This window comes from Ahaetulla prasina, chromosome 6 (assembly GCF_028640845.1).
Source record: "Ahaetulla prasina isolate Xishuangbanna chromosome 6, ASM2864084v1, whole genome shotgun sequence".
In the NCBI taxonomy this organism is placed as follows: Eukaryota; Metazoa; Chordata; class Lepidosauria; order Squamata; family Colubridae; genus Ahaetulla; species Ahaetulla prasina.
In genome coordinates this window covers 55,684,088-55,708,210 of record NC_080544.1, presented here as the reverse complement: position 1 = coordinate 55,708,210, position 24,123 = coordinate 55,684,088, and the positions used below count along the sequence as shown (strand labels likewise).

Sequence of the window (24,123 nt, the reverse complement as noted above, 5' to 3'; positions counted from 1 at the left end):
TGAGAAGTGGGAAAGAGGAGGGGAAGTAGGAAAGCGAGGAGAAGGTGGTGGGGGAAGTTTAAGAAGGATGAGAAGGGAAGAAAGGATTAAAGGCGGGAGTGGCAGTCGAGCAGCCCTGATTGAGTATAATTTGAGTATAGGACTGATTGTTGGATAAGTGATTGTATTGTACACTGGTCAAATTGTGGGAATTATTATGGAAAAATAAAAAATAAAAAAAATTTGCAAAAAAAAAAAAAGATTTTACTTTTATCTTAGCATCTATTTCAATATTGCTTTATTTTCTCTGAAAACAGGCTAGATCTGTTGTTCTGATCTTCTGAGACAAGCACATTCATATGGGTTATCTAAAGCTGTAGGTCTATATTTCACAGAGAACACATGCCTAAATCGACCAGATGAGAAACTTTGACCAGAATAAGTGATAACAACTATTCTTTCCACTCTGTCAAGACCAGCATAACTTTGAGTTATGCTCTTTTAGAAACCACAAGCCAATGTTATGTCACTACTAAGTAGTCACTGAAAAATCTTAGCTTAAGTTATATTTATCTTCCTATATTAGCAAAGGTGTAGTCAGGCAACTTTGCCTTCCTTGTCTGAGATTGTAAATTGGTTAAAACAAAAAGGATAGACTTACCTTAAAATCTCAGCAGCAATTCCTATCTAATCTCCTCCTTGCTAATAGTTGAAGAAGCTATTTACAAAATATGCATCTTCATTTCCAAATATCAATTTACTTTCAGAAATTGTCCAATTCAAAGGACTATTTTAAAAGTCTTAAATCAGTGTCCTAAATCAGACAACAAAGCTTTTTTTAGGCATCAGAATATAAAAAGAATATATCTTATGACACATGATGCCAGCAGAGCATGAGGTTAAAATGACCTTTGAAAAATTGTGGAGCTGTGGGAGAATTTAAACCTTAACAGGTTTACCTCAACAGGTTTATATTAAACTTTAGAGGATAAAAGGCATTCTACTAAATCCCAGGGAAGTTCCCTTAGAAGAGGGAGGGGTCACACATGATCTACAAATTCCCTCAACCTGGCTTAAATATTCTTTCAGGTTCCTTTCACTTTGCTTCATTTTAGGGTTACCAGGTAATAGAACAAGCAAAGGAGGACATGCAAGGAAAATGAGGACAATTAACTGTTTAACTTTCTTGGAATCTGCAAAAAAAAAATGACAGTTAAAAACTTCAAAATTAATGTATATATACTGTGTATGAAATTACTTTTCCAACATTGGAAAGACTGGTTCTTCAGTTGCAGAAGCGTAGTAGAGTCTGTTACCAGTGAAAAGCCTTCAGTGTGTAACTGATTAAGGTCTTGTCAGTTTCAGGCAGCAGCACCAGCTGCTGGGAGGGTACTAAGGAAGTAATTAAGGTCATAGAACTTGCTAGCCCTTATTAAGGAAGCACTGCACTGCAGAGAACTGTTGCTTAGATAGCTTGTTAGATGGTCAAAAAGCCAGATGATATCTGATTTTAAGATTATGTCTACAAAGACATGAGGACAAAAGGGAGAGCATGCTTCCTGTTGCTGATGCCCAGTTAATCCTAGCTGATATATTTCTGCTTTGTGTGTATATCTTCAACAGAAAGCCTTGTATTGGGATCTTCCCATTTCAGATAACAAAAGATTAAGAACAACAAAGAATGAACCTTCTCAAAGGTGTGTCTCAGGGCTATAATGCCACCACTTACAAGCTTGCCTGGCAGTTATTTATTCGTTTGAGGGCACTAAAGGGCTTTCTACTTTTCCAAGTGTTATAGATTCCATTTCAGTTCTGCTGATTTGCAGTTTCTATATTATTTTTGCTCTTGCATTTATGCTTAGAGATGGATGAATCAGGCAAGTATCTTCAATGAAAGATACTCATTTTATGTGTGCCTTGCACTGCAAATATGAACAGGTAGAGTCTCTGTGATGAAGATTTTCTATTATCTATAGTATCGAAGTACAGTAAACCCTGATTAACAGGCCTCATTAATAGATTTCAGAATTTGTTTCTACTTCTGACCCAGGTATGCTTCTATGCATGTACTAAATCATGTTCATAATTTTATGCATTGATAAAATAGGTAATGCATAAAATCATATTCAAATTTAACAGACATTCTATTTTAAAAGTCTTAAATCAGTGTCCTAAATCAGACAACAAAGCTTTTTTTAAGCATCAGAATATAAAAAGAATATATCTTATGACACATGATGCCAGCAGAGCATGAGGTTAAAATGACCTTTGAAAAATTGTGGAGCTGTGGGAGAATTTAAACCTTAACAGGTTTACCTCAACAGGTTTATATTAAACTTTAGAGGATAAAAGGCATTCTACTAAATCCCAGGGAAGTTCCCTTAGAAGAGGGAGGGGTCACACATGATCTACAAATTCCCTCAACCTGGCTTAAATATTCTTTCAGGTTCCTTTCACTTTGCTTCATTTTAGGGTTACCAGGTAATAGAACAAGCAAAGGAGGACATGCAAGGAAAATGAGGACAATTAACTGTTTAACTTTCTTGGAATCTGCAAAAAAAAAAATGACAGTTAAAAACTTCAAAATTAATGTATATATACTGTGTATGAAATTACTTTTCCAACATTGGAAAGACTGGTTCTTCAGTTGCAGAAGCGTAGTAGAGTCTGTTACCAGTGAAAAGCCTTCAGTGTGTAACTGATTAAGGTCTTGTCAGTTTCAGGCAGCAGCACCAGCTGCTGGGAGGGTACTAAGGAAGTAATTAAGGTCATAGAACTTGCTAGCCCTTATTAAGGAAGCACTGCACTGCAGAGAACTGTTGCTTAGATAGCTTGTTAGATGGTCAAAAAGCCAGATGATATCTGATTTTAAGATTATGTCTACAAAGACATGAGGACAAAAGGGAGAGCATGCTTCCTGTTGCTGATGCCCAGTTAATCCTAGCTGATATATTTCTGCTTTGTGTGTATATCTTCAACAGAAAGCCTTGTATTGGGATCTTCCCATTTCAGATAACAAAAGATTAAGAACAACAAAGAATGAACCTTCTCAAAGGTGTGTCTCAGGGCTATAATGCCACCACTTACAAGCTTGCCTGGCAGTTATTTATTCGTTTGAGGGCACTAAAGGGCTTTCTACTTTTCCAAGTGTTATAGATTCCATTTCAGTTCTGCTGATTTGCAGTTTCTATATTATTTTTGCTCTTGCATTTATGCTTAGAGATGGATGAATCAGGCAAGTATCTTCAATGAAAGATACTCATTTTATGTGTGCCTTGCACTGCAAATATGAACAGGTAGAGTCTCTGTGATGAAGATTTTCTATTATCTATAGTATCGAAGTACAGTAAACCCTGATTAACAGGCCTCATTAATAGATTTCAGAATTTGTTTCTACTTCTGACCCAGGTATGCTTCTATGCATGTACTAAATCCTGTTCATAATTTTATGCATTGATAAAATAGTAATGCATAAAATCATATTCAAATTTAACAGACATTCTATTTTAACAGTCACACATCCTCCTCTGCCATGTCATTAGTCCATTAAATTGCAAAGTTACTGTAATATTGTGGTTTGTCAGCTTCTGAATTTTGAATGGCAAACTGTACTTTCTTGCTTCTACTTCAGGCAGCAAAATTGCTTGTTTTTAGTCTGTTTATGCTACAATTGTTTTATTATTATTTTATAAACTGCCCTGGGAATATGATTAAAAGCATAAAAGTGCTTATTCTGACTAAATAAATCATGGATAACTATGATGAAACACATTTCATGCTATCTACCAGCTGGCATGACTTCTCTCTCCTTCACAATCTAGCCTTTTTCTAATTAAGTTTATCAATGTGTGCTACTAAAACCTTTTCATAGAGAGCAAATGTTTCTTCTATTCATTTTCCCCAAAAAAGAAGTTAAATCTAATTTTCCATTCATACAAAGACATATATTTGTGTGATTTCCTCAGAACCAAGTCACAGTGCTAGCTCATTAAAAATGGCTATGTTGAAATAGTGTACAATTTTATTGATTGTTTGATTTGATTTGATTTATTATAGTCACTCCACCTACCCCCGAAGACTATTCTAGGAAAATCTCCTGCAATTTATTAATTTCAGAACTTGCTGCCGATGTACATTATACAGGAAAAGTATGTTAAAAAAAAATAAAGGAAGCAACTTAGAATCAAAATCAAATAAAGCACAATTAACACTAAAAAGACCATACAAAATGGAAGCAATTCTGTAGATGAAATCTTAAAACATATTATTATATTTTTAGTAAGACAAAAATATTTTTTAAAAAATGATTAACTTCCATATCATCAGAATGAACATTTTCAGTTTTAAAATAAAAAGGCAGACTAATTTAATTATCCTTTTTTACAACGCTATGTATAAATCTCCTTTTAGTTTTGAAAGTCCAAGATAAAATTCCACCAAAGCAAACTCTTTACAACAATAGCATGATTTTCACAATAAGTTATCATTTTCACGCAATGATTGTCCTGCTATTTATAAAATATAAATATATATAACTTACTCAGGAAACATGCTTCAGAATTGAAATTCAGGAACTATTATTATAATTCAATGATTCTATTATATTCCACAGCATCTCCCCAATACATTGGATCCCTTAATGGAGGTGAAAGGCTGTAACCCATTTTTTATGTGTGGCACCAACATAATCATGATTCACTATAATATTCCACATTTTCCCAGTGTCCACACTCTTCTGTATTACATACTTTACTGACAAATTAAAGGTAGTCCTGAATTATGTGTAGTAATATTCAGTATCTTCCCAATCACTCATTTCTCTTGATAATTGATGGGATGTGTTGAGAGAATCTCCATTATGATGAAGATGATTATGATGAGAGAGAGAGAGAGAATCAGTTTTTCAGTCCAGTTTCCAACAGTGAAGCTATTTTAGCCCATTCATTAATTTTACTTTTCAATTCTCTATAACATGATTAATTAATTAATTGATTAATTAATTAATCAATTCTCTATAACTTTAAGGTGTTGGTTATGACCTTTAAATCGCTCCATGGCTTAGGACCTGGGTACTTACGGGACCGCCTGCTGTTACCACATGCCTCCCACCGACCCGTACGCTCCCATAGAGAGGGACTTCTCAGGGTGCCGTCCGCCAAACAATGTCGGCTGGCGGCCCCCAGGGGAAGGGCCTTCTCTGTGGGGGCTCCCACACTCTGGAACGAGCTTCCCCCCCGTTTACGCCAAATACCCGACCTTGAGATTTCGCGAACTCAAGACTCATCTTTTTATCCGCGCGGGGCTGGCTTAAAATGGGATTTTATTGTTTAAATTTATTAATTTTAAACGGGGTTTTTTAGTATGGTAAATTTTAATCATTGGGCTAATTTAAAATAAGTTTTTTAAATCGTATTTTAAATTTGTATATTGTATTGTTGGTTTTATTATGCCTGTACATGAGTCCTTAGAACGTATTCAAATAAAATAAATAAATAAATAAATAATAATAATTAAAATTCAAGCAAATCAAGCCCACTGATAAAACTAATAAAAAGCTTATTAGCACTCATGCATTCATTTTGATTTAAGTGTTTCTATTAAATATTAGTTTATTGCTAACTATATGCTGAGACAGAAAATAAAATCCAATCTCTCCTGCTACCACAACAGAAGCAAAACACAGGGACTGAAAGACCCCTTTCATCCCATCAATTCAAGTGCCAACATGCAATAAGAATTGGAGTCTGCATTCATTCATTTTGATGAACTCAAGACTCATCTTTTTATCCATTAAATTTATTAATTTTAAACGTTGTTTTTTAGTATGGTAAATTTTAATCATTGGGCTAATTTAAAATAAGTTTTTAAATCGTATTTTAAATTTGTATATTGTATTGTTGGTTTTATTATGCCTGTACACCGCCCTGAGTCCTTCGGGAGAAGGGCGGTATAAAAATCAAATAAAATAAATAAATAAATAAATAAATAATAATAATTAAAATTCAAGCAAATCAAGCCCACTGATAAAACTAATAAAAAGCTTATTAGCACTCATGCATTCATTTTGATTTAAGTGTTTCTATTAAATATTAGTTTAATGCTAACTATATGCTGAGACAGAAAATAAAATCCAATCTCTCCTGCTACCACAACAGAAGCAAAACACAGGGACTGAAAGACCCCTTTCATCCCATCAATTCAAGTGCCAACATGCAATAAGAATTGGAGTCTGCATTCATTCATTTTGATGAACTCAAGAACATGTTTAATAATTAAATGTTGGCAATGCATTTCAGTGTACAACAAGTTCAAATATTCCTATACCAATCTGATACAGATCTTTTATGCATGCAAATACTGGGTTTCATTAAGAAGAAGAAAATAGGAGGAGGAAGATAGTTGGATATGTTCAGCAGCTTAAGTTATTTGGAAAAATAATAAAGGCAGGATATAAATAAAAAAATCATCCATTTGAAACGCATTCCATGTTATGTTAAGCAAATGAAAATTGATATCAATTCCAGTCAAAATTTTCTATCAGCTAGCAATATTTAATATGAGGCTCATTTTGTCAACCTGTCATATAAATAAAATCTATAGGTAAAATGTATAACACCGAATTTAGTTTTGGACACACTTAGAATCTTGACCATATGTTGTGACTGGTATTACTACATAGAAGTTCTTACTCATGGCAATTGGGGTGAGTGTGGTCAAACACAAAATGAAAAATGCTAGATTTTGGCCCCAAGAATCAAAAATGTGGTAGGTGTGGCCCCAAGAATCAAAAATGGTGTCTGTGGTTAGAATACTGTTTGTTGTTGTTGTTGTCGTTTTGGAAGAACTGTATTAGAAAAGGACTACACATACTTTCTAGAGTAACAACTTCACTTCTAAGACTTAGCTTGTTAGACATTGGTCCAAATAAGTAAGATCCAAATGTATTCCTAGCATGTTTAAAATATACAGAAAATAGAGCGTACTCAAAGTGTACTTTAAAACAAAAAATAAAAATTCCAACAATTTCATTTTCTTGGTCTTCACCTTGTTTTAACAAGAATTTGTATTTATGAACCTAATTACAAGATATTCAAGTTCTAATGGATATTAAAAACTAAGCTGACATAGTATGCTGACACATACATAATTAGTAGCTAGCAGAATCTCTGTTATGAATAGTTAGGAATGCTATACTTCAAACACCAAAAAGACCCATGTGCGTTATAATCATATCCAGACTTTATGTCACTCCAACCAACATATTACTATGTTTTTCTGTTGGGTGATGTTATAGAACATAATGGCAAAGCAGTTTATTTTTTATATACTGTGCCCCTTTCCCCAACTTCCATATATGTACAGAGCTATTCAAATCCAATTCTACCAGTTGTCAAGGTTCCAGAAAAACCTCTTCTGCATAAAGAAAACTCAGAAGCCATTGTCTTTAAGAGTTCTTTACTAGCATGAGGAAACTGGCACACGATGAGTGAAATTCCAAAACTGAACTTCCGGATTCTTTTCCCAGTTATACAAACCCCAAGAGTCCCACCCCCCTGACCCCTTTGATGGTCACATGGTCCCACGTTCTCCCAGTTCATTCGAATATCTTCTCGCCACTCTTCCTGCAGATGTGAACACCATCCGACCTTGACCGCCTGAAGAATGTTACCATACCCCTCAGCCCCCCTTCTTCCCCTCAGGGGAAAAATGTGGCAGCGTCTGGAAACCTAAAGTCTAGTATGGTTTCCAGGCCTGACACCAGTTGCATTTCCTCCTTGCACTTTATAAGGTTTAGTAAATCTGAAATAAGCTCAAAGACCTTGGGACTTTCCCTACTGTTAAGTTGAAGGCCTGCCCACCCATCCTTCAGCCAACAGCGTATTAATAATATTATATTAGCAGAATATTTGCTATATTCATTCATTCTCAATCCTTGACTTGCCTCCACTACCTCTATTACCTGTCACTGAAGTCATCCATTCTTCCAAGATAATGGACAACAAACCTAACAGGTTTTATACACCTTGATGCTGTTCTGATGATGCTGAAATAAAGAAAAAACATAGCACTAATACAAATTAAGATAATTTATTCATGAGTTGGGAACAAGATGAACACAAATCATAGGAGCGTGAGAAAAAAATGTGGTCAGATCACATCATTCTATAATTAGGTTTTAGTGTCTTTATACACTAAAGTACAACCTGTTTACAACACAACAACTGAACTTTCAAGGTAACCATTTTTATTCTTTGGTTATTTCATATATCAATGTATACAATTTTGGAGACTTTCAAAAAATTAAATATAGCAAGTTTTATAGCAGGTGCAAATGATATTAGTTATACTATGTAGCTGAATTATTAACATTATTTTATCAGATCTTCAGAATATTTAAGGCATCTAAAGTTGATATAAACACTTATCTAATGAAGACTTCAGAGAACCTATCAACAATTTTGCAGACTCAGCAGAAATGGTTGTTTGTCTTATTTTACAGAGGACAAGCTTTTATTTAATGGGCTGTACAATTCAAGTCAGATTTCAATATTAAGATTATGGATAAGGACTTTGAAGGTTAACATTCATAACTGAGTATGTAGGTCCGTGATGGCGAGCCTATGGCATGCGTGCCACAGGTAGCACGCAGAGCCATATTTGTGGGCACGTGAGCATTGCCCTAGGTCAGCTCCTGATTTTGGGCCTACCGGGCCCACCAGAAGTCGGGAAACTGGCCATTTCTGGCCTCCGGAGAGCCTCTAGGAGGGTGAAGAAGGCCATTTTCACCTTCCCCAGGCTGCAAGAAAGCCTCTGGAGCCTGGGGAGAGCGAAAAACAGGCCTACCATGCCCACCAGTAACCTTTTTGCCATTGTGTGTCAAAAGCAGGGCAAGCACGGGGGGGTCACACGCACATGCACAGGGGGGTGGGGCATGGGAGCATTGAATTATGGGTGTGAGCACACATGAGTGTGACACACACACCCCGCACTTCCCCCGCTTTTGACACATGACGGCAAAAAGGCTAACCCTCACTAACCTAGGTAGTACAGATGCTAGGCATAGCATTTATTTCTAAATATACATCTAAACATATACTGTATATTAGAACTGGTAATTCTTGTTAAACATACATCCTATTTCATTCTATTTTGGAGGCAGTGTGTTTCCTCTTTGGGGCAAATACAATATAGAAATTACCTGCTGAGAAAATAAGAAAATTAATTTTAAGAGTTGTAAACTAACATTGAACTTAAACCTGTTGTACAGTTGTGCAGAAGAAACCCTTTTTACTTGTTTGTCAGTGCTATATCAATTCTCTTATGTTCCCATTTTTGCAGGCTGATTTGTACAATGGGCATCCTATTATACATAGGCTAAGCACATGAGAATGTGACAGCCCCCATGTCATGCTTTTATTGCACAATAAATTAAAACTATTTTTTTACTTAATTTTGGACCTGAATGCAAATACATTTCCTGCAAAAGTTACATCTGACTTAAAGGGTAAAGATGAACTAAAGGATTTAAAGACTTCTTAATGCCAAAATACCAAGATCCATTTAGTCTCACAAATCTGTAGTATTACTCCTAAATATCAATATAAGCTGACACACAAGATATGACATTTAACAGCTTCTTCTTTTGTTTGTTCCCAGGATCTGATATTCAGAAGCCTCATGCCTCTGAGCACTGAACCCAGTTTAATCAGTTATTATCTATCTTTCCTTAGTTAAAGTTGGACTGTAATACATTTTTGAGGATGCAAAATTCACAAGACTGATCCAAGCTCTTGTTTTACAAGCAATCAATAAACACAAAGTTCAACCCCTTTAAAATCAATCTATGTCACAAATTTCAAATAGAAAGATTCCATATTTATTTCCATGCAATCTCAGCATATTCATCTGCCCAGCTGAATGAGGTTTAAATTATTTTGGATGACTACCTCTTAAAATATCAGGTTTTTTAATCAGAGCATGCTCCTAAGTAAGGCATTGTCATTAGAGGCAAAAAGAGCAATAGACTGATAAGTTACGTGGTAACAATTGTCTTCATTCTGAAAGCTCCTTTTGGGTTTACTGCAATAAATGTTGTTTGGGGTTACCTTTAAAAATTATTCAAAATTTCTCTTGGCCTACTACAGAATTTATTTATTTTTTATTTTATTTTTATTTATTTATTTATTTTGTCAAACACAACAATATATATAAGTATAAGCATGAAATAACCATACAAATTGAATACAACCAAAGGGAACATTAGGACAGGAACGGTAGGCATGCTGGTGCTCTTATGCACGCCCCTTACAGATCTCTTAGGAATGGGGTGAGGTCAATAGTAGTTAGTCTTTGGTTAAAGCTTTGGGGATTTTGGGATGAGACCACGGAGTCAGGTAATGCCTTCCAGGCATTAACAACTCTGTTATTGAAGTCATATTTTCTACAATCAAGATTGAAGCAGTTCACTTTAAGTTTAAATCTATTGTGCGCTCATGTATTGTTGTGGTTGAAACTGAAGTAGTCTTCAACAGGAAGGACATTGTAGCAGATGATTTTATGAGTTATACTCAGTTCATGCCGAAGGAGGCATAGTTCTAAATTTTCTAAACCCAAGATTTCAAGTCTGGTGGCATAAGGTGTTTTGTTGTGATCAGAGGAGTGGAGAACTCTTCTTGTAAAGTATTTCTGGACACGCTCAATTGTATTAATGTCCGAAATGAGGTGTGGGTTCCAGACCAGGTGAGCTGTATTCGAGAATTGGTCTAGCAAATGTTTTGTATGCTCTGGTTAGTAGTGTAATATTTCCGGAGAAGAAGCTATGCAAGATTAAGTTTACAACTCTTAAAGCCTTTTGGCGATGTAGTTGCAGTGAGCTTTGGCACTTAGATCATTTGATATGAAAACTCCAAGGTCTTTGATGGAGTGAGGGTCATCTACAAGGTCATGTCCATCAAGCTTGTATTTAGTGTTCTGATTCTTTTTTCCAATGTGTAAGACAGAGCATTTATTGGTTGAGATTTGGAGTTGCTAAATTTTTGATCATTCCAACACAAAGTCAAGGTCTTTTTGAAGGGTAGCCGCATTGTTGGTAGTGTTAAATAGTTTAACATCATCAGCGAAGAGAACACAATTACTTATAATATGGTCACAGAGGTCATTAATGTATAATATGAAGAGTGTTGGTCCTAGAATGCTGCCTTGGGGGACACCACTATTAACAGGAGCAAGATTTGATAGGGCACTGCCTACTTTGACCACTTGTTGCCTGTTTGACAGGAACACAGTTATCCAATTATGGAGGGGTCCAGAGATGCTGTAGGATTTTAGTTTTAGAAGAAGTTTGTCATGTACCACTGAGTCAAAAGCTTTACAGAAGTCTATGTAAATTGCATTTATTGCTTTGCCTTGATCAAGATTTGTAGTCCATATGTTTTTGCAGTGAAGAAGTTGTAGATTACAGGATAATTTTTTTCTGAAACCAAATTGTTTATTAGAGAGTAGGTTGTTTGTTTCTAGGTGGAGGGTGATGGATTGGTTGATGATTGATTCCATTACTTTGCAGGTGATGCAGCATAAAGAAATTGGTCTGTAATTTTCAACTAGGCTGGGGTCTCCTTTTTTGAAGTCAAGGATGACCATGGGTAGTGACCATAGCTTGGGAAGGGAGCTGGCCCTGAAAGATTTTTCAAAGATTATGCTTAGGGGCTCTGCTATAACTGTGGAAAGCTTTTTTAAGAAGTATGCATGTAGACCATCAGGTCCAATAGACAGAGATGGTCTGCGAAGTGCCTTTTCAACATTATCTTCTGTGAAATGTCAAGAATGTCAAGGATGTTAGTTAGTTTATATGAGTATGATAAATTAGTCATGGTTAATATGGTTAATATAATATAAATATAATTTTATATTCAGTATCATCTCAATGATGATTCTCAACTAAGTTCTCTTGCTAAATAGCCCCTCACAATAGAAGAAGTCGTGTATTCAGTTTAATCATCTGATACCACATCAAGCCAATTCTCTCAAAGTGTATCAATCATCTTTCCTTAATTCCTTTTCATCACTACAAAGTTATTCTGTATGGATAGAAGATATATTTGCAGGATACCTTAGTGAAGGAAATTACATGTTTAGAAGTTGGACATTATAATAGAGATATATCTGGACATAGATTATCACAAAGACAAAAGAATTTTAGCTGCCATTTGATTTAGTTGTGACGCTTGAAAAGCCTCTTTGTCAGAAAAACAGTTTTCTATTTCAAGGGCTAGTTGTAATTTGTGTTGGTTTATTTTTACTGAAAGTTTTCTGACGCTAAGGTTTGGTTTCCTATCAGCCAAATATATGAGAGATTTGTAAACAGAACAAAAGACAATGATGCTTCAAATCTAAAAAAGGGGCAAGTAAGATTTTAGATGGCATTATCTTTGACCTAGTGATGCTTTTTGTACTTTACATGTTTATCATGTATTTTTAAACATCTGTATTTTAAAATATGAGTACACACAGAGGCTCCACTAATCTGATTTTTTTCCCATCTCAAATGCAAGATTATTTAAAAATAATCAGTTTGGAGTTGTTTGGCTTTGCTATCATTGTTTACCCAATATAAAGGAGAATTACTCCAAACTGAAATTGCCTGTCATGTTTATCAGAGGCTAATACAACAAACACTAAAACATTCAACAATATGTCATATTTAAAGAAAAATGTTGCATTATTACTGTCTGGGTTTAGCAATCACTTTGTCTTTGCAACAACAAAAATATGGAATATTATCACTATTATTTCTCTAGCAAATCAACTTACAATAAAGTTTCTCCTGAATTTGATTTTTTACATGGTTAGCCAGAGATTTAACTATAGGTTTCTCTAAAGGTGTAACTTCCTGGTGAGTGTCTTAATTTATGCCACAAAGTCATATTGGCCAATGTGTACAATATGTACATGGTATTGTGTTTGGCTTTTACATATAATCAATTTTCTTGGAGGGAAGAAACACACATATTTTCATTAATTCATTTTCAATAAGCTGATTCTTGTTAGAAAGTTACATAGGCTCTAAACAGGGAATGATATGTAAAACTGTTTGTCAAGAGATGCCTATGGCTGGAGTTGTCCAATTCTGTGGTTGCTATGGTTCCATCCTTTGTTACTGACTTTTTCTATTGCTATGTATGAAGACTTGCCTTTTATTTTACTACCTCAGTGTTCAGTAACTCTTTTGAGAGGCTATTTATTTAGCTGAGTAGCTGAGTAAGTTGTTCCTATAGCCTTAAAGCTTATTTTTAATAATAATGCTTTATTTCAAGCATGTAATATAATATTTCAGTAATTTTTGTGTAATTCCATTAGTCTTAATATAGGAAAGAAAATTATGGGGTAGTTTTTTTTAAAAAAAATTAAGCCTGAAAAGTATATAATCAAATTTATACTGTTCTATAAACAATGATAATTGCACAACATGTGAGTACTGGAACATAATTATAGCCTCTCACTTTTTTTTAAAAAAAAGAAACAGACTCAAACACACTGCATCAATCAATGTAAATTTAATTACAAAATAATAAAGTTTAATTATGGGATTAGATTTGAAATTTATTATGATGAGATAGAGCAATGCTCCAGCTTCCCCTTCCTTTGATTTTTCAGTTTCTCTCGCTGAAGTGCAATAATAAACCCAATACAAATGAAGTATATAAAAAAGACCCTAGTGATATGGAAATAAACAGTTACCATTATTCATCCTTAATATTGCCAAATCATGCTCCATGCAGATGTCTTAAAAAGAGAAATTTACAAATTTACATCACAAAAAGAAAGGAGCTTGAATATCTTAGGTCCTGAAATTCGGGCCCAGAAAAAGTTGCCACTTTTATCTACAGGGTAGTGAACCAGAATTTGGAGGGTTCCCATAAAATCTTGTCAATTAAACTTTCTGCCACTCTGCACTGACCTATGTGAAAGAACAGCAGAACGCTTACTAATGCTTACTATCAAGTAACATGTTTCATACTTTATCTGTATTTTACCACAGGCTAAGGGCAAGCCATATGGCTAGTCTTAGAGCTGGCCAAAAAGCAAACTGCAATAAAACCACTGCCATGATTGCTCACTAACGAGACTGGTGATTAATGCAATCCTTACTATTTTAAGGTGCAACAATTTAAGGAACAATTTAGGATGAGATTAGATGAGTGTAGGCAGGTGACTGAAACATTAGATTTAGTCATATATCAAATTACCTGAGTAATAAGTTACAGACATGGAGGAGTTTAGTGCCTGTGATGTGTCAGTCGAGTTATCTTCAGAAAGAGTGGTTGTAAGCACAAAGGAAAGTTGTACAGTAAAATGGGAGAGAATGATTGTAGCAGGTCTGTTACATCTTCAACTAATGGTGCAAAATAATGGCATTGCTAGCAGGGAGTCCTGCTCTATTCCTATGACTGGCAGGACCTGAAAGTAGTCTATGGGCAGTCATGAAGCTGTAGAAAAACAGGCAAAATTGTGCCATCATTTCCCACCAGAATAATAAACCACTAAAATTGTCATGTGATGTCCTATCTTGGAGGACTGAAAACTTGTAGCATATCTGAGATGGAGACAGAACCAGCCTCACACAGACAGCAGAATATAGCCCTGTTTATAAGTCTACATAGGATCTGGCATGTGCTTCAGAAAGTATCAGGCATTGTCTGGGCAGATGCCTCTATATAAACCAGGTGTCCAGTCTCTCTTGAAACCCAAGCTAAATTGAAGGGCATGTCCCATAGAATAAAAGAAATTCATAGTAAAGTGAGGTACTTATCCTAGATCCCATCCCTGACTGTGTAAGCAACACATTGCTCTGTCATTGATGGAGCATGGATCCACCACAAAAATTGTGTCACTGAAAGATAGAAAACAGATTTTTAAAACTGGAACTACTAAAGGCATCTATGAGAAGGTCGAAATGAAAGTAACATTATGATAGTATGTTATACAAATGATTAGTGGGGCATGTTCATGCAACAATGAGGAAAACCAGAGAGTGCACCCCAAGTTTCAAGCTATCTTCCATCATTTTCTCTTCATCAGGCTTGTGCAAATTGTTCAGCGAGGTGTTTTGCTGGCAATTTTTTTTAAAAAAAGTCCATCTGGGTGACTCTTCAAAGCGGCAGAGTAATTGCTCACAGACTCGATGCACCTGCTTCAAAGTTTTCAAAAGGTTATCTGGTCGTGTCAGATTCTCTCATGGAATGATTTGCACGGTCCATATAGTCACCAGGAGTCAACCTCAAATGCAAAAATATTTAGCATTGCTGTTCTTATCAGCCATTGCAGAAGAGAAGTACAGTGCTAAAATTTCATTATCCAGCTTCCAAATGTTCTTTTGCAAAACAGGCTTTGGTTTTAATTGCTTATTCTCAGGGTACTTTAGAATATTTTTAGAATTTCTTTTGGCTGGCATTTTGAGTTCACATTATTACTGAAAGGTAGAGAAGGTTGTTGATGTTAACACATCTCTCCATCATTCTGCAGCTTCTCTGATTGCCCAGGCTTCCTAAACTTAAAAGACCTCCAAGCAGGCATTCTATCATGACATATTTTCTGGGGATTTAATTGAAGACTGCATAACTGTTGGAGAGATTACTGCAAAATGGAAAAAAAAGACATTTACTCAAACCTTTTGACCACTCTGCAACTAAAGTAAATGCCAGAAGCCAGGACAATTTCACACATTTGTGAAATGTGGGGGCAACAAAAGCACTTTATTTTCTAACCTGGTCTAAGTCAAAAGGCTGACATTAGCTTGAAAGCCTTTATAGCTAGACACCACAGGACAGAGGATTTCCCTTGAAACCCATGGTTGTCAACAACCTGGACAACAGAAATGAAGAAGTGACAAAAAGGCTGTTTTCTTCTAAGGAGAACATAGGGAAGCCTGGGCAGGAGTATAATAATCGTTTTGGGAATACATTGTTTGGACTTGTCATAATACAAATGTGTCTCATTCTACTTTTGTTTGTTAATCAAAGTGATTTGGACAACTTAAATATAAATGTCAGACATGTAAAATTCCAAACAACCTAAAAGCCCTGCTTGAATCTGAAAAATATAAAGAAACAGTTTTTAAAGTATACAGTAGCTATTCTGCTGATGAAAAATATTAAACAATAGTTACTACTTTGTAAAGTTCTGTTGGATGTCAACATTTAATTGCAAAGGAATATCCAGCAGAAAAGCAAATTCAATCACAAAACTCACATCCGTCTTTGTAACTTTCAATAATTACTACCATCTTTTCTGACAATGGTGACTCTTTAATGGCTACATGGCAGCTGAAAATTGAAGATCTAGTCTTGCAGATCTTTTATTTCTATTCTGAACTATTACATATCAGTTAAAAGCTCAGATCCTTGTTTTAAATCTTATACCTGATCAATACAGCTTTATTACACTTGTGGCTTCACTTTTCTTCCAAGGATTTCACACATATACTTTCCTCCATGTGAGGAAAGGCTACTTTGAGCGATTTGAAAGTTTCAAAGTTTTATAGATGAAATAACCTTTACTAGTAGTTTATCACACTGAGAGTTTATGCACTGGAGACAAATTCCTTGTATATCTATTCATACTTGGCCAATAAAGAATTATATTCTATTCTAAATATAAGTTTCTCCAAAAGCAGACTTTCTGGAGACAGTGACAATAGCTAGTGCCTGTTAATATTAAGCATTTATGCAATGTTCTTCAGAATTGCCAAAAAAGACCCATTCATAGACACTAGCAGACAAGCTTTTAAAATCCTTCCTAAATATACTCATACACACATTCATGAATCTGCCTAATATCACTACAAAAAAATTACAGGTTAGTTAAATTTGATTCACCAATTTTGAAACTTGATTTCTTAAATACTTTCATTCCTTCTGATTCCTTTTGGTCAGTCAAATATTTATTTAAACCTTAGAGTCAGTTCTACTACTTGTCAAGCAATAAATCCAAATGCTTGTTTCTCTATCAAGGAGAAATTTCCAAAACTAACTAGCTGGGAGTCTCATTATTTCATTAAAATATGTCCTCTTTAATCCAATGTGTCGTATAAACAGCTATGGTTAATCAGTGATAATAAAAATGTATTAAAGTTCACCATTAGCCTCTCAATTTCACCACCAAGATATAGTGATGGCCATACAACTAAATATCTTAGAGAAAATTATGACGGATAAACCAGTGATGAAATCCAAATTTTTTTTACTACTGGTTCTGTGGGCGTGGCTTGGTGGGTGTGATGTGGCTTGGTGGGTGTGGCTTGGTGGGCATGGCAAGGGAAGGATACTAGAAAATCTCCATTCCCACCCCATTCCAGGGGAAGGATACTGCAAAAACCTCATTCCCTCCCCACTCCTGGATGAAGGATTTTGCAAAATCTCCATTCCCACTCACCTCTGGGGCAGCCAGAGGTGGTATTTGCCAGTTCTCCCAACTACTTAAAATTTCCGCTACCGGTTCTCCGAACTGCTCAAAATTTCCACTACCAGTTCTCCAGAACCTGTCAGAACCTGCTGGATTTCACCCCTGGATAAAACAATCAAAACAACAACTAGTCATGACAGCTATATATGATGTCTTGTAATAGAAGAACTATTCTTTCGAATATCAATTGCTGAGAAACATAAGTGGAGTAGTGCTATTGTATTCAGGTCTTACTTGTTGATTTCTCATAGGTGTTGGTTGGGTATTATGAGAATCCAATACTGGGCAAGATAAAAATTTAATCTAATCCACCCTAGGTTTTCATATGTATCACATACAAATCACATATCAAAACAAACCCTGGTTTGTTCCAGATGCACTTTGTTCAATGCACCAAAGGTATCTTAAAATGTCTGGATAATGAGAATGGCAATTCCATTTTATTTGCATTTTAAAAAGGATAAACGTTGAAGTAAGCAACAACTATTAATGGGATCTGAATGTGGATTGACCTGGTAAAATATAAAGAAAATGCAGATGTTAAGAAGGGAAATAATTCCAGACTGTATCACTGCTGGTGTCACTATGACATCTGCTACTTGTCAAACCAAGCATGTAATTTATGGTTGTAGACACAAAACAACTGTTCAACAATTGATGCAAAGCTCAGCTTTAGTTTTGTTGCATAAATTAAACCTTTTACATTGTCCTGATTGCCTAGATGAAAGTTGCCAACAGTGAAATTTATTTTAAAATCTTAACATGAGAAATTGTAGGCAACATGTCACTTTCATTTTAGAAACAAGATCATTTAAGATTGTAGTAGATATTACAAAAGGCTTTTCTTCAGGCAAACAGAATGACTCAGCACTGTTTTCATTTTATTCACTGAGAAACCATTTAAGGCATGGCTGAAGCTCTCCATTCTACATTATTTACAAAACTAGAAAAGGAAAGATTGATATGTCCTGTGTAGATAATACCTCCAAACACTTCATCCATTAAAGGGCATAGCCAAATTAATTGAAGAACTTCCCTACTCCCTATAGAAATGAGTAATGAAGAGAAATAAGAAATTTGGAAAATTATAATCCTGATAATCAGAAATATAGTTTGTTTTAATGTAAAGAGGATACATAATCTGCTGTTCTTCAAGAATTTATTCTACTTTTAAGTAGCAAGATACGAAGACATTTCTTGTTTAAGCAATGACAAACTTGTTCTATCAGCTTTAGAAGTCTGCAGTTCAAGGTGGATTGATTTTAATGGATTTGTATCAGACATTTGATAGCCAAAATGAGTAAAAAGGGGAAAGGTCCTATAAACCTACAAGCGAAGCAGGATTTTCGTTTGTATGGTTTGATTAAAAAGTTTTTGAATAGTTTATGAGACTACAGCTTAGTCAATGAAGTCTAACTCCTCTAAAAGTACTGATGACATCCATATGAATACTAAATAGTCATAGTAAAATTAATATTTTGTAATATTACCTTCATACAAAAAGGGCTTTATAATGGTCAGATGGCTAACCTCCATTTTTACAATAAGCAAACTGACAATAGAAATAAATACAAAGGAGCAAAGAAGACTGTGAAAAATTATATATCCCTGAATAAGAGTCAACCCCTCTCTCTCTCTCTCTTCTTTGTCTCTCTTTAATTTCTCCTAGAAGGCTAACTCTGATGCTATTATATGGAGAACTCCAGCCTGCATTATCCTAGTTCTCCCTAAAAAGTTCTTCCAAAAAAACAAGATTCAATCTGCAAAACACTGATGTTAAATAAGTAGTTTAACTATTCATTTGGATTGATCTTCATTATAGCAGCACAGGACACCTTGGAAAGCTAGAATTACTTTTTGTAAAGATGCTTACAAGGTAAGAGTTGGATTAGCAGACAGAGAAAACATCTCATTTGAACTATAGGGATAAACCCAACAACAACAGGTGAGAGAAAACTCTGGTTTTCCACCCAAATGAATCGAGACAGCTAAAGGTGGATACTGAGGCTTGATCCGGAAACCTATGTTCTTTTAAGGAATTTGAAGAAATGGGAAAGGAATCAGGGGCAGCCGAAAGGAAATTATAACAGTAGGTAAGCCTCCGATCACCACTGACCCTTAATGATCTTTCATCCTTTCTTAAATGAAAGCTAGATAAATAATGAACTGGTGACAGTACATAGACAAGAAACACTTTCTGATCTAGTGTCCCAGCATCAGGAAGACAACTGTATACACTTTCTAAAAGCAGTTTATATCCTGAAGTTTGAAAGTGTAAAAAGGAAAAGAAAAGAAGATTGGTTTATTGATGGATGGAAATAAAGATAAATCCCTTCTGAACAGCAGTGGATGGAAAGAACATAGGAGTAGATAGCAATCAGTGCACACTACTCAGCTTCAACTCCTTACAGAATGCTTTACTACATTTCCATTGCTTGGCCTTAAATTCTTAATCCTTAAATTTTGACATTTGTGTGATAACAAGAAAATATAACTGTGGACTGAAATGTGATTATTTTTTAAACTTTTGCTTTGCTTATTTCACACTAGGTCTCACATGCACTTTTATCCCAATAATGTCAGAAAGCCTTAGCCTAGCCAAAGATTTTCTTTTAAATGTGTATCTCTTGCAATCCAAGGCATTACCAAGCAGAGCCAAGAAACTTTCTGCTTGGAAAAGGAAGCCCTTAGAAGCCACTTCAGATACAACAACCATAAGATTGTAAAGAAAAAGTGGGGATAGAGAAAACTCCTCCAAAAGGAGCCAATGCTACTACTGCTGCTGTTATGATCAATTGTTGTTGCATTCATCACCATCATCACCATCATCTCTAGCACAGAGGAAAAGGAAAGTGGGTTACATCTTGCTGAAAAGCAAACAGCAGGGAAGGATTTAATGCTTACTGGGAGAGCGCCATCTCCCTGCCCTGTGCACTGTGGTTTGTTGCTTAATTGTTATGGCTACTCACACTGCTGTTGTGGCCCGACCAGTGCACCATGGCTTGGTTATGCGCCGAATCTCCAGTGAGAGCAAAGGTCGTGCTTGTCAATTTGAGTTCTTCCTGTCGGAAGCGCGTAGCTTTTGCCAGCAGCTGCTCCGGCGCTGCCCGCGCCCTGCTCTCCAGCGGCGCGTCTCTTTCAGCCGGAGCTCCTCTGGGTTTCCGACTCGACCGCTTCCTCCGATCGTTCTGGTTATTTTTTCTCCGCCGGCTCAGAAGCGCCGATCCGGACCTCCGGCCGGCCTCCGAACTAGCCCCCCGACGCCCTCCGCTCCCCGCTGGAAACAGAGCGGGAGCCGAGGCTAACTTTTTGAGGGTGGGCCTGTCAACATCCGGAGGAGATCGTCTGGGTCGGATCGGGTCGCCGGTCACTTTGCTCAGTCCCATCCAACCCTTTGATCCCATCCCGACACGTTTCTCCCCGGCAGAAGCAGCTGACATCGGACTGCCGGCATCCGCCCTCTCTTGCCTGCGATCCGCGGGCTTCTCACCTCTTTTGTCCACAGGTATCTCTCCGGCCCCGTCGGCTCCTCGTGCCGTCCTCAAGTTCATTAATAATCCTCGGGCTGGTGGCTGCGGCTGTAGCTGCACCTGCCAGCGGCACGATCGGCAAGTGATGTCTGCTCCGATAAAGCCAAAAGTAAGAATCAAAAGCCAGGTCCGAGCGGCGAGCAAAGCGAAATGCCACCCAGGGTACCAGCTAGTAACTTTTCCCATTTCCCAGGAAGCGTTCTGGGAAAACAAAAAACAAAACAAAACAAAATAAAAGCAACGCTGATTTGAGGAAAAGGGGAAATGAACAAAAAGAGCGCAAATCGAAAGGGGGACGCTGCCGATGTTTTAACTGATTTGAATTATTATTTTTTTGATAATAAAAGATGCCAATAACTCCACAGAAGTTTCCGAATCTGCCGTATGTGAAGCTGATAGAAAAAGGTAACGCAGTGCTTTCTTTCTTTCTTTCTTTTTCTCTTTCTTTTCTTTTCTTTTCTTTCTTTTCTTTCTTTCTTTCTTTTTTCCCTTTCGGATTCCCGCCCCCCCACCAAAAGACTGGCGTTGCTGATCGGGCTTTTGATGGAAGGGAAAGCACAACCACGGGGGGAGGAGCTGAATTAAAGAGAACGAGCAAGGGAGAGGGCGCGCCTCCCGCCAACGCACCCTGGCTGGTGCTTGCTTGGGTAGCAGTCGCAAAATCGCCTATCCGCTTGCTCCCCCCGCCTTCCTTCCCGGCGCTCTCTCGCCAATCGCTTCGACTCCCTGGGATTTTCTCGTCAATATAGTTAGGACGCGACAGCCCCCATTCACTTTTCCGGACTACTAGAAGTACTGAGGGACACGGGGAATGAAATTAAAGGGCTTGGTAACTCAGCTGTACTTCGCCATCTTTCTCAATTATATTCCCATTTAGTGCAGGTCAGTGAAAATTAGGAAAAGCAAGCAAGCAACCTGTCTGCCTGCCTGTCGCCTCTTCATTCTGTCCGTGTGTGTATGTGTGTGAGCGCGAGCACGCGCTCTCCCGCTTTTAAAAACTAAGCAGACTATAGCTGAAATGTATAAAGATCAATTTTCGTTTCCCCTTCCTTCCTGCTTGCTTCTTAATAGAAACTCGTTTTTCATTCAACACTGGATTGGTTCTCAATCACTGGAACTCAGGATTTGGAATCTAATATCCGTAAATGTAGCAACATCTGTTTCTCAGTCACTGACTTCTTTCCACTGCTATTGGGACCTGCATTCTTGCATTTGTACTGCCCCTTCAGTGATTAAAATGTATGTTTGCTGCAAAGCCACTCATCCAGGATATGGCTGAATCTGACCTTACCTTACTTCAGGGACGATTTCTATTCATATAAGATATTAATGTTTGCCCTAAGTATAAGTTTGCAAAAGCACTCAGCTGGAAATCTGTACATGCTGTTTGGATGTAAAATTGTACAGTGATGACTCAGAAAATAATAAAAAATGCAAACCTCTACACACACACACACACACACACACACACACACACATATATATATATATAAATATATATATATATATAATGCATAATTTTATTGGCAGTTAATTCAGGATGGAAGGTGAATGTAGAAATCACACCACATGAATACAAAATTACAAAGAAAGACGCTTTGAGCCACAAAAAATTGTTGGAGTTCATGGCTTCCACCAGGTACAGAATTTGCCATAATTTCAACTTTTTTAAAGAGGAGAACAAAAACCGCCAGTTTAAGGCCAATTAAAATAGGCGAACAAATAAAAGCAGAAATGTTGATTTTGGAACTGTGTTAATAATGGTAATAAACACAAAACATAGTCTAAAACATGGTTGTTGAAATGCATACTTACTGGCAGTTAATTCAAAAATTTCAAAGGACTTGGATCAACATAAGGAATGAGGTTGCATAGTTGGACTAACTATAGGCATATGCCAGCGGCATATCGCTAATGTGCCCCATAAAATTGTGTACTTTTCAATAGGAATAATTTTATATCCAAAGAGGGGGAAAGTTCTGTATCTTCCTCTTTAGACTGCCTTCTCTTGTTCACTAAGAGAAGAGACTGCCAAATCAGAGGCATGGCCTTCAAAAAGCACCTTTGTCCATTTATACTTGGGAAGCAATTGCTACTGCCTGCTGCATTACTCTTGGACTTAAGTGGTGGCTGTCACCAGGAATTGAGATAAATAAATCACTCAAACATTGCCAAGATCTGCTTGGATAAAAATGTCAAGAATGGAAATACGATTTTGAGAATATAAAGGCAATGAAAAGAATCCAAAGAAATTCCTATTTTCTAAGGTGTATGCCCTCTAGCTTTGAATGGCCAATTATTTATAGTAAGGAGTGAGGGGTTGCCTCCTCCTTGACCATTTTATATTTTTCTCCTTTGTTTTTTCATTCCTACTTGTCAAGGATTCTACAGTGTATTGAGATTTTAAAAGCCTTGGGGGTGGGGATGGTTTTGTTTCCACCTATATTCAGATTTAGGAATGCAAAATGCAAAACAATGCTTAGTTTCATGAGAATTACTAAGACCTTTATAAATTCATTTTGTTTTCATGTCAATATAGAGTTGCTTTATATAGTTAATTTATTCCTAAAGGATTTTATTTGCTGTATAGCAAGCTCTCTCAAAGCAGCAAACAGTAAAAACACTCATTGCTGGCAGTGTTCATAAGTATGTTTGCACTTATTTGTACGTCTTCTAAGTATTGTGTCTTAGCAGGTGGCAGCACAGAGCCAACGCTGGTTGATCTCAAGAAAAGCAGGATTGGGTCACTTTAATATTTGAATCAGAGGAAATCCCAAACTATAGTAGTAGACTGGACTATTAAATTCAAAAAAATATCCAAGGGAAAGCAATAGGAAATCACATTCATAGCAATGCCAAGAAAATAATAAAGTCATGTTTGGTCAGAAATCAAGCTGGAGTAGAACTCTGTACAAGAATAAAAGAAGTGATGGCATGAAAAAATGAAAGAATGAGTTACATCTGTTAGGCTCATAAAAAATCCCATTTTGAATACTCCCTTAAACTAATAATGACATGAAGTGATACCCTAAAAGGACAGATATTTTGTCCCAGAATTGTTATTTTTTCTATTTCTAGCGTATTTATTCCTTAAGCATTTGTAATTAAAATTTTTAAAGTCACATTCTTCACTTGAGTCTTGAATAGAATACTT

At 36.4% G+C, this 24,123-nt stretch overlaps 1 protein-coding gene across 1 annotated transcript in view; it reads right to left on the bottom strand.

Moving 5' to 3' along the window:
- SORCS1 (sortilin related VPS10 domain containing receptor 1) overlaps positions 1–21,501 on the bottom strand; it is a 508,480-nt gene extending 486,979 nt beyond the window's left edge. Inside the window, exon 1 of the mRNA XM_058189114.1 lies at positions 20,409–21,501. Within this exon, the coding sequence (XP_058045097.1) occupies positions 20,409–21,155 (747 nt within the window). The 5' untranslated portion in view covers positions 21,156–21,501. The remainder of the gene's footprint in view (positions 1–20,408) is intronic.
- Positions 21,502–24,123: the final 2,622 nt, after the last annotated feature.